General features: G+C 58.0%; 1 protein-coding gene across 1 annotated transcript in view; it reads right to left on the reverse strand.

Annotated features, from left to right (window-relative positions):
• IGSF9B (immunoglobulin superfamily, member 9B) overlaps nucleotides 1-17,075 on the reverse strand; it is a 45,036-nt gene that overhangs the window by 18,380 nt on the left and 9,581 nt on the right. Inside the window, exons 2-12 of the mRNA XM_012644289.1 lie at nucleotides 16,042-16,239; nucleotides 14,185-14,331; nucleotides 8,702-8,853; nucleotides 8,280-8,397; nucleotides 6,989-7,130; nucleotides 6,529-6,674; nucleotides 4,087-4,229; nucleotides 3,628-3,768; nucleotides 3,425-3,541; nucleotides 3,070-3,220; nucleotides 1,832-1,943 (exon numbers count right to left, since the gene is read on the reverse strand). Coding sequence (XP_012499743.1) covers nucleotides 1,832-1,943; nucleotides 3,070-3,220; nucleotides 3,425-3,541; nucleotides 3,628-3,768; nucleotides 4,087-4,229; nucleotides 6,529-6,674; nucleotides 6,989-7,130; nucleotides 8,280-8,397; nucleotides 8,702-8,853; nucleotides 14,185-14,331; nucleotides 16,042-16,239 — 1,567 coding nt within the window. The remainder of the gene's footprint in view (nucleotides 1-1,831; nucleotides 1,944-3,069; nucleotides 3,221-3,424; nucleotides 3,542-3,627; nucleotides 3,769-4,086; nucleotides 4,230-6,528; nucleotides 6,675-6,988; nucleotides 7,131-8,279; nucleotides 8,398-8,701; nucleotides 8,854-14,184; nucleotides 14,332-16,041; nucleotides 16,240-17,075) is intronic.

Here is a 17,075-nt window from a genome sequence, read left to right on the forward strand (position 1 = left end):
AGTCAAAAGTGGGACCCAGCGTAACCCACAGGGCTCCCTCAGTCCTGTCCGATTTGGATCATCTGAGGACATCCAGGGCATATGACAAAATGCCCAGGGTCTCCCCACAGTGGGACAAGGATCCCTAAGGCCTTCAGAGTTAGAAATCACAATTCAGGGCAAGATCACAGCACGCGTGGAGGGCACTGAAACCAGGGGTGAGGGTTTCCCTGGCTCTACCCACCCCCGCACCCTCCGCCCCCAACAAGCAATACAGGAGCCGGTGGCAGTGCAGTGCCACCAGTCACCGCAGGGGGGAGACGTTGTCCCGTAGGAATGTCCTCTGCTGCAGCACTGAGCTGTAACTCAGTGGATGCTCACCAGGTTCCCCTCTAGGTATTAGGCTGCTACCATGCATGCCCAGGAGGGTGAGCTGAGACAGCAGAAAGCACAGCAGAAAGAAGCTAGTGCCAAATGCCTGAGTCAGTACACGGGGAGTTAGAGGCATTCAGAAAGAAAGGCGGGAAGGAGACCTCCCCCAGCCCTGGCACCCGCCCTTCCCCGCCAGGGCACTAAAGCAGTGAGCAGCACGTGATGGAGCGATGCAGATGAGCAGCAGCGCGGGGCGAGCCACAAGCAGCAGGGGAGCCCCTTGTCTGTGCCAGACCTTCCACTCGGGCATCCCCAAAGATGGCTCGGCCGTGCCGAAAGCCCCTCCCCTGGCCATGCAGCCGCCTGGCAGCACCGCGATCTGCAGCAGCCACTGGGCAGGCTTGTGAGGAGTCCCCCAACCCTGCTGCGGGAGGAACAAGGAGCAAGGGGCGGCAGAGTGTTCTGGTTACAACTCCCACCCTGCAGGTGCGTTCACCTGTCCAGAACTCAAGATGCCCAGGAAATTGGCACCAAACCACCAAGACAGGCAATAAGGAGGTTCCCTTCTCAACTTCCCTTGCTGTTGAGAATGTATCGAGGGTCTCCTGAATCCCCCTGAGTTCCCCTCTGGAGTCTCATTTTTCCTCCTCCCCAGGCTCCGGCTGGGCCTGACTAGAAGCACAAGCCCAGGTGAGACAGGCCTGAAGGAGGCAGTGAGGAGGCTCGTCCTCCCCGCCCAAGAGTGTCACCCACGAGGCAGGTGGCCACAGTTCTTGGCTTGGGACAGGAGTGTGGGGAGAGAGCAGCCCCGGGGTGATGGGAGAAGGTCAGCTGGGCCTCTGTTTCCTCCTTTCCTGGTCCTCCTATCTTCACCCTGATTCATGCATTTTTGAGATTTCTATGTTCCCTAAGGCTTGGGGACACTGCTCCTGGCTACATTCACAACAGAGCAGTAAAAGCAAGAGAGAAACACGGTCTTAGAGAGAAAGTGCCACTGCTGAACACAGCCAGGAAGGGGAGCATCACTTCTCCACTCTGGGTTCTGGGACCCCTGGGAAAGGGACAGAACGCAAATTAGACTCTACCCTTCAGGATGGGCTATTCCACAAAGCTCTCATGGATTAGGAGTCTCTCCTAGACTCCAGAGGAACCTAGAGGAATGAAGTAGGACATGAATCAGGGAGCAGGGGACCAGCCAGGAGGGGCAGCAGAGAGTCCTGGACGATTCGGGCCTCGGCCCAGATGGGCACCCCAACCCCCAGGACTGGGGACACGGCCCTGCCCAGAGGCCCTTACAGACCGCAGGCAACCGTTGCCCACAAGAACTGCTCACTGCCTCAGCCCGCCTCGCTGTCTGCAGGTCTGGCAGGAGAGGAGCCACCTCCTCCGCCCTCCCCCCACGCGGGACCGCCTGCCGTCAGGCCAGGGAGGGAGGAAGCAGAGAGCAAAGCGTGCGGGGGTGACTCACAGAGGTCCGTACCAAACTGAGAATGTCTGCTCATATCCTCCATCATAGCCGGGTTCCCAGGACACGTTGGCAGTTGTCATGGAGACCTGGACCCGGACACTGCCCGGGGCATGGGGGCTGGTGCCTGGAAGCCAAGCGGAGACCTCTCAGACTGAGGAGACCTGGCCCTGCGGTGCTGGGGGCCCACAGTCTCACTGCAGGGAGCCTCGGTGGCAGCAACATGCAATACTGCAAGTGACATTACTGGGGACCAGGGGATGCTCTTAGTGCTGGCTCCCCGACCCTACTGGTCAGCGGGTTGGGGAGGGAAGCCCACCCCACTGTGCAGTCTGCTGTGACTAGATCGCATGAGCATCAGGAATGTGGGCCAAAGGAAAACCAGAACACTCCTCATCCCAGACCCAAACCCTGTGTTCCTTGGGCAAGCCAGAAACACTGTCCCCTAAAGTCCCAGGGAAAGCCGAAAAGTCCCCTCTCCTGCAAAGCTCTCTGGCCTCACGAGACAGCCACATTCCACCTGAACCCCACTGTGAGAGGCAGCACGACACAGCAAGTAAGAACTTCAACTGGGGTTTGAGTTCTGGGCCCAGCACTTACTAGAGACGTGACCCAGGGAAGGGGTTCCAGCCACGCCAGCCTCGGTTTCAACGGGCATAAATGAGGGAAACGTCAGCGCCCACCTCCTGAACTATGAATGGTTAGGCCTGCAGACCCTGGGTAGGTACAGAGCCTAAAACTGCCGGGAACAGCTCAAAAGTGTTGGCTGTGGTTACAATCACAGCTGTCAGACTGAGAGGGACAGGCTTCAAGGGCAGGCGAGGTCCTGGGGACACCTACCTCAGGTCATCAAAAATGGGAGCACCAAGGAGAGACGTCCCCCCACCCGGCCCCAGGCCCCAGGTCTCAGCTCGGCGTCCCCATCCAAGATGCCACATGGCCCACTCCTCTGCATCCCAGCCTGTCCAGCTGGCTCCCTGGCCCTTCAGCTGGGCATGTCCACAGTCACTGCCAGCTACACAGCTGCCTCTTTTCTGCATCAGAAGGGGTGCTGGGTACATTCTGCCCATCCCCATGTGGAGAAGACCTCTGCGAGGATAAGAGCTTCCCTTACAGAGCCCACACAGGGCGAGGGCTGCACCTGTTGGACTCTGGGCTCAGGGGCTGGACTGACTTCAGAAAGACACCACAGTACAGACAATCACCATGGGACGCCCCCAGCACCGAGCACCGGACCCCTGCCGGCCACATACCGATGACGGTGAGGTGGGTGCTGGCAGTGATGCTTGTGACCACATTGGTGGCGACACATTCCCACTCCCCGTGGTCCTCCTTACTCAGGGCGCGGAACTGGAGACTCCCGCTGGGCAGGGCATTGTGCTTGCTTCTGCTGGGCTTCCCTACCTTGGCAAACAAGGGGGCAGGGAAGAGGGCAGGGACAGAAACGGAGGTGAGGAGAGAAGCCACCGAACCTCGATGCTGCCCCTGCTGCAGAGAGCCCACTGCTCCAGGAAGTCGCCTCGCTGCTCAGTGCAGACCCAGGACAGAACCAGCCACCGGGTCCCTGCCACCTCCCCAACGGCCCCAGGAACTCCAGAGCCCAGGTACCTTTCTCCACGTGATGACAGGGAAGGGGTCCCCTGCGGCCGCACAGGGGATGAGCAGCTCCCGGCCAGCTTCCTGCCTGTACTCCCAGCCTGGTAGCACCGTAAAGTACGGGGGGTCCTGGGAGGAGGGCACAGGCACACACATGAAGTCGGGTGTTCGGGTACGCGTGCGCGCGCAGGTCGCTGACTGCCCTGGGGCCTCACCTTCAGGACAAGCCGCGCAGGAGCAGACTGGCCCATGGTCCCCAAGGTGTTGTAAGGCACACAGGTGTAAGTGCCAAGAGCCTCCTCTGTGGCCTCCTCAATTCGAATGGAGCCATCCTCCATCAAGGTCCAACCTAGGTTCTGCCGGACAGACAACAGCGCAGGGAGCGCGGTCAGGGCGCGGGCACTCTGTCCCAGCTCCCCCTCCAGGCTGGATCTGAGCTGCGCAGACAACACCAGACCAAGCCCCAGCTATAGCTGGGGCGGGCATCGTCCGGCATCCCGGGAGAACTGCAAAGATCCTGCCGGACTACAGACCCCTACGGAAGCAGCTCTTTGTCTTCCCAGAGATTCTGGAGGGGGCAGGAAAGTCCTGGCAGAAAACCAGGCCCCAGAGGTAGCATCTCGGTGTCAGGAGGGGCCTCTCATTCTGAACCCCAGCATGCGTCTCTCTAGCACCTTCTCGACCTGCAGGGGACGGCCGTCTTTGTTCCACTTGACCACGGTGGCCGGCGGCTCTGCATCCACAGGGCAGCGGATATAGCCATGGATCCCCACGGGCACATAAATGACAGGGGGCATGTTGAGGACGCGGGCAGGGTCTGTAGAGAGTTAGCGTGGGTGGGGGACAAGACAGACACAGGGGCACCAAGTGAGCAGTCCAGGCGGGGGCAAGTCCGCACACAAGCCCGGACAGGCAGGGCTGCTGTTCCCAGCGCCTGGAGGCACCCAAAGGCGCGCTCCAGCCTGCCCCGTCCACAGTGCTCCTTAAATGCTTCACCCATCAGGCAAGGACTCTCCACGCCCATCGTCCTCAGCCCCTAGACTCTGAGCCCCAAAGCCAGCACGCGCCCTTTCCCAACCGCTCCTTATCCCGAAGTCTCTCTTGGTTCTACACACAAGGCCACCAGGGGTGTAACCACAAGAGGGTGTTCCTCCTCCTCTCCATTCTGCTGTTTGTCCAGTCTCCCTAGGCCTTGGTTTCCCCATCTGGTTCTGCGGTTGAAATGCAGAATCAACCCTGCCCACAGGACAGACGAAAGGCTCTCGGGAGAGCGGCGAGAGAGCCCCACTCATCCTGCCACACAGCCTGAGTCACCTCCTCTCCATTCTCCCCAACTTCCCCCAAGGGCCACGGAGGAGAAGGACACAGAACTAAGGCAGCAGTGAGGATGAATGAGCTGGTATCTGTTAAGCCTTCCGAGCTCTTCAGAGAACAGCATTACATAAATACCAGGCCCGGTTATATATTTAGACATAGCTTCCTACTTTTGTGTGGTAGAGTTTTTTTTTTTTTCTCCTCCAAGGTTTTCAAAGGGTTTATGAATGGGAAATACTCTGAACACTGCTTTTTAGCAGAAATAAAGATCCTCGTCTCACCCACCTGTAAATCTCAACCCCCTGGCTTTTCTTTGAAGGCAGGAAGGAGGTAAAAAAGGACAAGGAGGAGTGGGCGGTGCTGGCGCCGGGAGAGACGGGGAGACCAGCGCACACCTCCCGACAGACAGACGCCCGCGGGTGCGAGGCTGGGGCCTCATCCCAGCCAGGCTCGGCACCCCGGGGACCACCTCCCATCAGCTCCCTCCAAGGCCGCCTTCCTGCCCGGGTGGCACAGCCGGCAGCCCGCCCCGAGGGATGGGATGCTCCAAGGGGCAGGACTCCCCTCCCTTCAGTTCTCGCCGCTCCAGCCTGACTCGGGGCACGGCCCATTTCACTCACGAGCAACTCCTCGACTCCTCTCTCACTGCGGTCTGGTGGGCCAGACCTGTGGCCCTGGGCCTCACGGCCTCACTGCACGCTAAACGTCCTTTTACGTTGTGGACAGTGGAAACGACGGGCTCCATCGCGATGAGAAAACGATGAGAAGGTGAGGTTGGGGGCCTGCGGGGCTCAGGAGGTCCCTCTCAGCCCCACCACCATGACCACGCCATGGCGGACGTGTGCAAACACCCAGCTCTAGGCAGCCGTCAGACGAGCTCCGCCTCTGGGGCCACCAGCTGTTTCTCTATTTGTCCTCAGCTCCTATGCTGACCCCCAGCCACGTCTCCAGACTCTGCCACTTCTCACCCCTGCCCCTCTGGGTGTGAGCAATCCTCCCACACCAGCCCTCATTGATGGAGAGCCTACAGCAACAGCGTGGGGCCTTTGTTGCCTGAGTGACAGGGCCATCCGGAAATCAAAAGGAAGACATTAATCTTCATTACTCATCCTTCTCTCTCACACATACGATCAGCTTGCTAGGGGGTGGGAGAGCGACTGGCCTTCCCAGCACTGAAGATTAGCAAACAGAATTATTGTGCTCAACAAAAGCCCACGACTGCTCTGGGTGAGGAGCAGCTCATTCATCTGCATCTCTGGCAACCCCAGGGAAGGGCGCCCAGGAAGCAGGCATGACAGCTCGATCGAGACACCCCCGAAGAGGGCCCTCTTGCCCTTGCTGGCCACGGCCACGTCCATGGTACGGAACGGCAGGGGGCATGGCTGGCGGGAAACCTGACACTGCACTGGCTCCAGGCTGCGCTCCCTCAGTCACCCGGGAAAAGAGCAACCGCTCAAGGTACAGAGGTGCTGGCCAGCGTCCAGCCCAAGGATAACGTGCAGAACAACTGCCCAGAGGGCCCGCTTCTCCTCGCGCCCAACCTAAGCGCAGCTGCTGAGTGAACTGGCTGGCACACACAGCGATGCCCGGCCGCAGAACACACCAGCAAGTGCCGGGCCACCCTCCTGCCCAGCGGGGCCTCGCCTCCTCTCAAGCTGCCCCCTTCCTCCTCCTCATCCTTCCTCCACCCACATTCCCCTGAATGGTGCTTGGTGTCTGCTGCCCTCCAGCCTGCAGTCTGGCTAACGGGCCTGAACCTTCTGGAGCCCCCACCAACCGGGCTCTCCCGCACCCCTACTCACACTGCACCGTCAGGTAGGCTGAGGCAGAGGGCGAGCGCCCCAGACTGTTGCTAGGGACGCAGGTGTACTTCCCTGCGTCCTCCGGCTTCACCCGGAAGATGATCAGGGTTCCATCGATCAGGATCCGCACCCGCAGCTTCAGGTCGCTGCAAAGCCAGCAAGGAGACGTGGGGAGAGGTGTTGGCAGGTGGGAGAAGGGGGTCCTGCCGTAGACACCAGAGCAAGGTGGCAACGGGTCACCTCCACCTCCCCTAGACCTCGGGCCCCCTGGCATTCCCAGGGCCCCTCTCTCAAAGCCCCTCCGTGCAGACTCTGGCCTTAGCATGTGGGACACAGACTGGACCACCCGCCTCTCCAAGCTTCCAGAGCCCAGGGGCACAGGCGCAGTGTCTGCTCAGAGGCCTCGCTCCCCAGAGACTGGGTAGGGACCTCAGTGAGAGGGTCCGAGCCAGGTGCTCACTTCTGGAAGTAGACGTTCTCGTCCTGCCAGTACCAGGTGTAGGTGAGGTTGCCGGGATACGCCTCTGCCCGGCAGGTGAGCAGAGCATCCTGGGATATGTTGACGGTGATGTTCTCGGGAGGGGAAACGATGAAAGGCGGCCCTGGGGAGACAAGGAACAGACATCACCTCACCTGATGGGGGAGGGCAACAGCACCAGCCTCCTCGGAAGCTCTGAGTGCCCCAGGAAGGGGCGCTGGGGACAGCACAACCCAGGCAATTGGCACAGAGACGCTTCCACATGCTGTCTCACGGCACCATCTCCACCACACCTGCCACCTGCACCCACGGCCGCCCAGACCAGCCGTCTCTCTCACATACACACACAACCCTTCCTGCCCGTGCTTCTCCCAGAAGAGCCTGAGCCAGAGACACACAGGAGGGACAAAAGCCACTCTTTTAAAATCCAGAGCAAGGAATGATCTCGCCTTTGGAGGAGTCAGAGCCTTGTGCCGCCCACCAGCTGGAAGTCAGGAGGGCAACTGGGGGTGCAGAGGCAGGGCAGTGGGTGCAATCCCTGCAGTCCCTGCGCTGGCTGCCCAGACAGAGGCACCAGCTGCAGCCTCCTGAGGAAGGGGCAGCTTCCATCCAGGCTGCGGCGACCTCTGACCTGGCTGTGGCTCCTCACTCAGAGCAGGAGGCAGGAGGAGCATGTGCCACTGCCAACCCTCCCCTGCGTTCCTCTCGCAGGCAGGGGCGAGGAGGCAGAGCAGAGGATGGGCTCCGCACAGACCCCTCAACTCAGATGCTGCCCCATCCAGGGCAGTGCCCGGCCCCTCCTTAGGGACTCCGGGGCTCCAGGCAGGACAGACTGGCATCTCCTGGTGCTGACTGCACAGACCTCAGCTCTGCCAAATGCCCTTAGTGTTATTTAACAGTCTGGGGCTTGGACTGAATTCCTATATTTATTGATGCCATCACTAATGGATAGATGACCCGAGGGAGGTCTCCCCTCCCGGGGAGATGGAAGCATGGCAGGGATGCTATCTGGACAGAGGGAGAAACCAGAAACCCAGGCAGCACAGTGCCTCCCTGCCACACTGCGTGGTGCTTGGCCACAGCCTCTGGGCCCAGCCCTTCTGCAGGCAGGCCTGTGTGAGGGGAGGCACGCGGCACACAAGAACCCCGCACAGCCCCTCATGGGCTGCATCTCCACGCCAGCCCCCGCTGTGCCAAGTGTGCCCTGGGGAAGTGCCCTCCATAGCTCACCTGGGCCGATGTCCCATGAAAGAGCCCAAGGAAATATCCCTACCTTGGACAAGCAGGTGGGTTGTGTGGACAGCCTCCCCCTGGATGCTGTACGCTCGACAGGTGTAGGCGCCTCTGTCCTCCCGACTGACTGATGTCACCGTCAGGCTGCCGTCACTCACCTGGGGGTCAAGGACAGGTGGAGCTCAGCACCCACCCTTGGGCCCCACCAACGCTCGGAGATGCTGAAGTGCAGATGGCCCCAGGGACACATGCACTTGGGGATACAGAGGGCAGGTGCCTCCTTGCCGATCACCCTCTAACGACACAGACAGGATGTCTGCAGCCACGCTGAGCTGTTGGCTTTCCACCTCCTCTGAGCCTGCGCACACAGTGTCAGTGGCCGGCTGCAGCGGGAGGTCGCCTTGGAGGGGAGAGAGATGGGGAAGAGCAACTGCTGTGGCCCCAGCCTAGCACCACACTCACCTGGTACTTCCCACTAGCACCGAGGAGCGTCCCCTCCTTGAGCCAGGTGACGATGGGCTTGGGGTTCCCAAAAGCTGTGCAGGTCATGGTAATACTGCCACCCTCCTTGGCCTCGATGTACTGGGGGGGTGTTTCTGTAAAGGTGGGAGGGGCTGCAAAGGACACCATGACAGTGAAGGATGGAATCAGCCAGGGGGCTGCCCTGCAGGCAGTGCCCGCCCTGTGCGCGATCCTCAGTGCGGCTCCCCGGGTGCAAGGAGGAACCAGCAACGGTGAGGAGTAAACTCTGCCCCGAGTGTTATGGGGGAGGGAGACCTGCAACCAGACTCAGCCTGGCCAGGTCCAAATTTTACACTGTTTCCACCATACTTAGTGCATCCTCAGTAAACTAGTGTTTATCGAGCATCTACTGCAGAAAAGCCACTGTGCTCGCCGCTGGAGACATGACATCAACGAGACAGCTCTCTAGTGGCCCTTCCAGAACTCGTGTTTGCCATCAGCTCCCCAGACTATCTTATCGTCCTTCAGCCCTTCTCCTCAGGATTATTCCTCATACACAGGAGCCCCTACTTCCTGAACCCCAGCTCCGCCAGGTCCCCACATTTCCCGGACATTTGCCCTCTGAGCCCTGTCTGGGCCTAACACAGATCACAGGCCAAGGCTACAAGGAGTCTTACTTTTCCCAGATTCTGCCAAGAAAATCATCCACCTTCCTCCCTCTCTGGCTCCCGTGGGTGAAAGTGGACAGCCCACTCTGCAGGCTCCTCCCTTCTCGATTCCCCTCTGCCTGTGCCAGGTTATCTTCCCCCTGCATTGGAGATTTGATTAAAACTCCATCCTGTTTGGATAATTGGCTTTGAAGAGACTCATTTGCCTGAGCTGCTTGTAGAAGCAATCCGGTCAACCTTAACCCCTTGGACCATCAGTCCCACCATCTTCCAGGTCTTCCGAAATGGCAAGGAGGTCCCCATTCCTGAATGCCAGCCCAGAGGCCCAGGGCAAAGCTCAGAACCCAAGTTGAAGCACTAGCCTGTCACTTGTCGTAATCTTGGGGAGCTCACTCAGCCTCTCTGGGCTTCATCTAAATCATCTCCGCTCCAGAATTGATGTAAGCAATAAATATTTGTGAAAAGTATCTTGTAAAATGTTGGTTATCCATGCCATTACTACCTCCAACATGATCATCTCCCCACCAGCCGCACTAGTGAGGAGCTCTGGGAGGCATCTCCCCTCCCCCACGGCTCTGCCCTGAGAACTAGGCGGAGTGCTCTAGGCCCACATTCTCCCTTCCACTGAGCTCCAGCCACAGTGGCCTTCCTTGTCTTCCTCCAGTGTGCCAAGATCTTCCGCCCTCAGGGCCTTTGCATTTGCTGTTCTTCCTGCCTGGAACTCTGTACTTGCATCTCCTTTGGTTCGTGCAAGTCTTTGCGACAACACTGCTTGGTCAGCCCATCCATATAAGATAGTATATTCCAGCATTCTCTACTTCCTCACACTGTTCTGTTTTCTTCCCTCTCTCTCTCTCACTCACTCACGCACCCTTCCTACCCACCCTTCTCCCAGCAAAGCCCAAGCCAGAGACACACAGGAGGCACGAAGGACACTCTTTTTAAATCCGGAGCAAGGAATGATGTTGTCTCTGGAGGAGTCAGAGCCTCGTGCTGTTCACCAGCCAGAAGTCAGGAGGGCAGATGGGGACACGGAGGCAGGGCAGTGGGCAGAGGGTGCAGTCCTCGCAGTCCCTGGCGCTGGAAAATATGTATTTGTTTGCCTACGTCTTATTTATCTGTCCACTTTATTACAACGGTGGCTCCTGGAGAGCAGACCCCTTTTGTGTAGCACCCCTGTTTGCCCAGCCGTCAGCACAGTTCCTAGATGCAGCAGGGTGCTCTACAAACGTCTGTCCAGTGAACAAACAAATGACACAAATAAATGAATGAAGGGTACACACATGTGCACACCCACAGGCCAATGCAAATGCCAACACATACAACTTCGTAAGAGCATGACCACTTTCTTCTACAACCTTCAAAGGCCATAGCTCAGTGTGGGCACAGGGGACACGTGGAGAGTGACCGTTGAAGGAATTAAGCAGCACGCTTCATCACACACAAAAACACAGACGACACACGTTCTCAAGAAAATCAATTCTCATCCAGTATCTAAGAACATACTAAAAATAATGATAAAAAGTCCCTCCACGTCCCTGTACCGGGATCCTAGAATCTCAGCCTGTGGGACTCTCTTCCCCAGGCAGTGTGTGCGCATCTCCAAGAAAGCCCTCCTCGCCCGGCCTGTCCCCCGAAATATAGTTAACACAGCCACGGCCCCGATTACCTCTGGTGTCAAGCTTAAAAGAAAAGATAATAAATTAAATTTACATCCTGAAGTGACAAATTACTTACTAATTACATAATTACTTTATTATTTAGGTGCTAATCAGGAAAGTACTTTGAACAATTTCGAGTTTTCAGGAAAATAATGGTTTGCCTCGCAATTATTTACTGAATTAGATGTTAGCTTGCCAGCTGCACTTCCAGGCTTAATTCTTTTTCACGAGTGCCCTATAATTAATAGTGCAGGTTAGAAGCAGGCTGGCCTCTCCTCCACACAATTCACCAGCCTAAAGCAACCCTTGGCTTGGGCTTTTCGGGTATTTTATATGTGATAAAGAAATAATTGGGTTTGTTTACGCCCAACTGGTCTTCATAGAAAACACAGAAGGAGAATGAGTCAATTTGTAATTCTAATTTTTCACTGGCCTTTCACTTTCCAAAGGTGATCCCTGTCTGAAAATGCCAACATTAAACATTCTAGTTTGGAAGCGATGGAATGCCGGTGCTTGGATTTCCTCCTTCACTGATGGAAATGTTTGTGCGGAAAGGAATCTCAGAACTTGGGCAGAAGGGAAAGCAGCAGAGAGACCTCTCTTTTACCGTAGGAGGGTCTGTTCTGCTCTACCTGTTCGCGGGTAGGCTCCTCGATTAGGCAAAACACGCTCTATCGCCAGCCCAGGTCTCCAGCCTGCAACAGGCAGTGTACCCCGCCCAGCTGTTGCGCCCAGCATTTCCACGTGAACACCCTGCCCAGGCTCCCGACTGTGCCACTCCCTCCCTCTGCCAGGAGTCCCCTTCCCACCTCCCCCCTGCACTGAGCTGACTCCGCCCTGGCCCGGTCTCTGAGCAGAGGCCATTTCTCCAGAGCAGCTGGCTCTCCTCTGTCCTCTCAAAGCCACATTGCGGTCGTCTCTGGACTCAACGTCTCCTTAAGAGCCAGGACTGGGTCGTGCCTCCCGCTGTACCCTCACAGCCTGCCACAGGATGCACATGCAAAAGTATGCTTTGAATGGACAATGACTGATGGATTCACAAGGACTTTCAAACTACCAAAACCCTCTGCCTCTTCCAGGCCTGCCTCCCTGCTATTCGGTTTTCATCTGATTTTATGTTTTTCTCTCTTGAGAAGGAGGATGGCCAGCATCTCACACATAATCACCCACACGTAATTAATGTTCCAGATACTGCAAGACATTTCCTCACACAGCATTTCATTTCATCCTCGCAACAGCCCTGTAAATAGGCATTGGTTTTTGTAACGGACAAAGCTGAAGCTCGAAGAGGTAACTTGCCTTGCCCAGATCAAACAGCTAACACACCGCAAGCTCATGACACAACCCGGATCCTTTAAGGGTCTTGCTCCACGCTCACCGCACTCCAGGCAATCAGGAATTCCCAAAGAATCCGCCCCCACTTGCGCAAGCTGAGACAGAGATGCTACGGAGCACACAATTCCAAACCAAACTCTACTTTCCCATCATGCGCGTGTGCACTGAACACTTGGTGTCTTGGGTTCCTGAAACGGACCCTACCAGCCAGGATGATGTGAGAGGAAAGCAGGCAGCACCGCGAGATGGTTTCCACTCCGTTTAGGAAAGGGCACAGGAAAGAAAGGAAGCAGCGTGGAACTCTTGGCCTGGTGTTCATCCAGGCAAGCTTGTAGCAGCAGATTTACCTTCTTAATTATGTTTTGCTTGGGTTACTGTTCAGATGAGTTTTCATTCCTTGCTCACACAACAGCTGGCATCAAAAGGGGTTGACTCAAAAGCTTGGTGGGAGGTAGGGACAACCCACCCAAGATTTAAAATATGTCTCCAATCAGTCTGTCGGGACTGATGGACAGCAGCCAACTGCATCCCACGTGCAGGGTGGGCTGGGCAGCCTAGACCAACATGCATGTGGGGCCAGCATCTTGGAGGTTTCTCTTCCTACAGGCCAGTGGTCTTGCTAAAATATAAAACACTCTGTTCCTCCAGGACCCTGGACAGGTTCCCAGACCAGAAAGATCCCCACCAGGTAGGGAGGGCAGAGCCACCCTTCACAGCAAACCAATGCTGAGAGAAGCTTCCAAGCCAGGAGCAACACCAGCTTCTCTCTCCCAACCCCAGCATCTACAGTCTCAGACATCAAAACCATAAGGACCTAAGCTGCATGCGGCACATGCCAGCACCGACACCGTCAAAGCCTCAATAACTAGCCCAGTGTCTGAACACAGTGGTGGCTGAATACATGTCTGTCATCAACTGAATAAAGAATAAGGGTCTGGCAAAAGAAATGAAGCAAAACAAAATGGAAAACCCGCTCCCCTCCCACTGTGGAGACCACTTCTCCTTCATGTTTTCTCCACAGTTCCAGCTCCTGGCTCCTCCAGAGTACCACCTCCCACCCAGCTAAGGACTCTCCGGGTCACACAGGGGAGCCTACCCACCGAGGAGACCCCAAGGGCCCAGCCCCCGGTGCTGTCACAGCCACCCCAAAGTTCAGCAAGCTCACCTGGCCCCTGGCCCTCACCCGACGCTGGCAAAGTATCTACACACAGCACAATTCATCTAGCCTGAGCTATAAATAGCTGACGGTCACGAAAACTGTTACTCTTCCCAGGATCCTCACGCTCTGTTAGCTGGGAAAGCCCACTAGAGCCAGGACCATGTGTGGGTTTGCCCACCGTGGTCTACCCATCGTCTGCCACAGGCCTGGCCCACGACATACTCCTCAAAGGAACACGCGTAACGAGGAGCCACAGTATCAATCCAAGAGGACAGACCGACGGGGGGACTACAGGGATTCCACAGGGGAGTGGGCTATCAGGGCCGTCCCAGAGCTGGGAAATGATCCCAGCAGGGACCGATTTTGCCTCCACAAAGCCTTAACATTCCTGGTTTTGAGAAACAGCTTCCCTCCCCCCTCTATGGGACTCTGGCAGCACCATGGGCACAGGGAGCTGCCCCTCCTACGTACCCCCTGCTGAGCCCAAGGCCAGGACGACCAAGGGGGCACCAGAGGAGGCAGCTGATAACTCACAGGGCCAGGGCTGCCCCCGCACCACAGCAAGGGGAGGGACACAGAGCAGTCGGGAGAGGGGCTTCCCCAGGGCAGCCCTCAGAAGCAGTGTTCCCGGGCCACCCCCCGGAGGCGGCCCATACGCACCATTGATAGTGAGGTGGACCCAGCTGCCATTGTGGAAGGTGTCATACTGCTGGTCCAGCATGAGCACTTTGCACTCGTACCAGCCCTGGTCCTCGGAGCGAACCTGCTCCAGCCGCAAGGATGCCTTATCGTGGAGACTGGCCCGGCCTGGGGGAACAGAGTGGACAAAAGCCCCAGAGACCATCAGGACAAGGCTAGCAGCTCCCCGCTCCCACCCCAGCCACAGGCAGGGAACTCCTCATAACCTTTGCACCATTTCCCATGGCAGGGTCCCCAAATAACAGCTGGCACCCACCTCCAGCAGCAGGTGGCAAAGGAAAAGGCACTACGCCTTGGCCACAGAGCCACTCTCCCTCCCCAGCTGGCCCTGCCCCAGCCAGCAACAGCAACTCAATGCGTTCGGCACTAAGAAAAGCCTCACTTCCCTAGAATACTCCCATTCTTTTGGAGATCTCCCGGACCAAGGTAAGGCATGATGGATACAGAGCTGAGAAGAAAAGACAGAGAGAGGGAGACAGAGAGTGCCAACAGAAGAGGATGGGGGCCGCCGATGGGCCCTGGAGCACCTCAGGTCGAGTGGTAGCCCTATCCCTGTCCCGGCTGGGTGCCCAGGACCGCCTCACCTGGCTTCCCCCTCTGCAGGGCAGAGGGAAGGCAGGCTGGGGACAGGATGCTAGGGTCCCCTCTCCGTCCTTCTGCCAGTGCCAGAGAGACAACACATCCTACCAAAGCCCAGCAACTCTAGGAACCGAGGGCAGTGGGGCCCATAACCCCCGGGATGAGGAAAGCGTTGGTAGGCAGAGCAGAGAGCCCTGAGCCACCCTTCCTTAACTCCACCCTCGCCCCCATCAGGATGCCATCTTTCTCTCGCTTGTGGCAAGGAGAAGGTCAGAGATGCAGCCAGAGCCCCCTCCTCCTCGGCAGCGGGGCAGAGCAGCCCTCAGGGTCAGCCCCACCTCACCTACCCCTTAGCCCGAGCCAATTACCTCGCCCTCCTCTGTCTTCCTCCTAGTCTTGACACTGGCAATCTGCCCAAAAACCAGACCATCAAAACCAACCCTAGCCAAAAAGAGAGCCAGAGACACATGCAGAGGAGAGGAGGAGAGACAGAAATGGAGGCACTCTAACAGAAAAGCAACTCAGAAGCCACAGGTAAAGGTAAAAGTCAAGGCCACATCCTACCTGTGTCCTCCCTTCCTCTCAACCCCAACACACGCTCACGCACACACACACACACCATGCCCTGCTCCCCGCAGGCTGGGGGCAGGCGGCAGCAGTGAGTCACAGCAAGGCCACCGCTGGTGGGAGTAATTGCCAAGTGAGACACAGCGGGGCCAGGAGGAGGGGAGCGCTGCGGCGAGGCAGAGGCAGCAGAGACCAGGCGCCCGCCAGCCACACAGACAGCAGGGGCCAGAGACGCACACGTAGGCTCGGGGATGGGAGGGCGCCCCAACTTAAGAGCCAAGCCAGACAGAGCAAATCCTGCCCCTGCTGCCGCGGCCACGCCTGGCACAGGGCGGCGCTGACTCAGCTTCCGCCCGGCAGGAGCTGCTCCCACTGTCCTTGCTCTTGCCCACCGGCGCTCCCGCCCCCAGCCTGTGCTCTGTGGAAGGGCTTTATGTCTGCATCGCCTCCTGTTCCCTCTCCTCCCGCCACTTAATTAAAACCTACCGGAGTACAAAGGATCAGAGGAAAAAGACAGAGACTGTGAAGAGGAGAGATAACAGCCATCAGGGAAAGATAAGAAGCAATAGAGAGAGAGAAGGGTGCCGGTGACCTCCTGGTGACCACTGGGAGCCAGGTAGAAGGCACAGCAAGGCCACGGCCAGGAAGGGAAGCCCAGCACCCAAACCTTACCTGCATACTCGGGGTCCACGTGGGGCGGGTAATAGCCAAACTTGATGAAGATAGGGATGGGGACCCCGAACTTGAACCACTCTACGACATAGGGCGGGGGTTGTCCCGTCACCGGGTGGATCACGTCGCATCGCAGGACCACAGCCTCACCGGCTCTCGCGGTCACAAACTCGGGTTCCTCTCGCAGGCCGTGGGCGCCTGACGGGACAGCCAGTGGGACATAGAAAGGAGGTGACAAAGAGACCCTGCCCTGGCAGTTCCATGCCCGTGTCACAGGGCTGCCCCCCATCCTCGTTGGTCCCTGTGGCCCCACCCACCCTGCCCTCCCTGGAGGGTCCCAAGTACACCCCCTCCCCTTCTCCACCCCTCTGTTCACACCCGCCCCTTCCCTGGGGCCCAAGCATCCTCTAACCTGGGGGGGAAGGGAAGAGGAAGGAAGGAGAGGGGAGCCATTACTTTCAGTCCTGCAAGTCACACCTTCCCTACCCAGCCCCAAAGTGCAGCAGGTACAATCATGCCCCTGCCCTCCTCTGACAAGCCCCCAAGAATTATAAGGACTCATAGACATGGAGGTGGGGGGGCCTCAGCCCTCTCTGTGGAGGTCCGTGGCCCTGCCCAGCTGCAGCCACCTGTGAACATAGAATGTTCTTCCTGAACGAGGACGCTTCCCACGAGAGCCTGGTAGGAGACGGCAGAGCCAGCCCTCCTCCTGCGCCCGCCCCCAGGCCGCCCTGGTGTGCGCTGCATCACACAAGGGTACTCCATGCAGGAGCAGGGATTCCCTAACAAGCTAAGCAGAGGCTGCCCATGGCAACACCAGAGGGAACACCCCGCAGCTGTCCTCCAGCCCCTCCTCCCGACAGTGCTGCACCAGCCCTGCTGAAGACGGGGAGCGGGAGGGGCCTGCCGCCCCCCATTTCCCAGCCCCAAATCCACCAGCCTCTCTCAGAAGCCCCAGACATCATCACCTACAGGAGAACAGGATGCTAGGGACAGAGGAGGGAAGCCCTGGGCTGTCCCTACCTTTGGCAGAG

Source organism: Propithecus coquereli, unplaced genomic scaffold, assembly GCF_000956105.1.
Source record: "Propithecus coquereli isolate 6110/MARCELLA unplaced genomic scaffold, Pcoq_1.0 Scaffold209, whole genome shotgun sequence".
Lineage (NCBI taxonomy): Eukaryota > Metazoa > Chordata > Mammalia > Primates > Indriidae > Propithecus > Propithecus coquereli.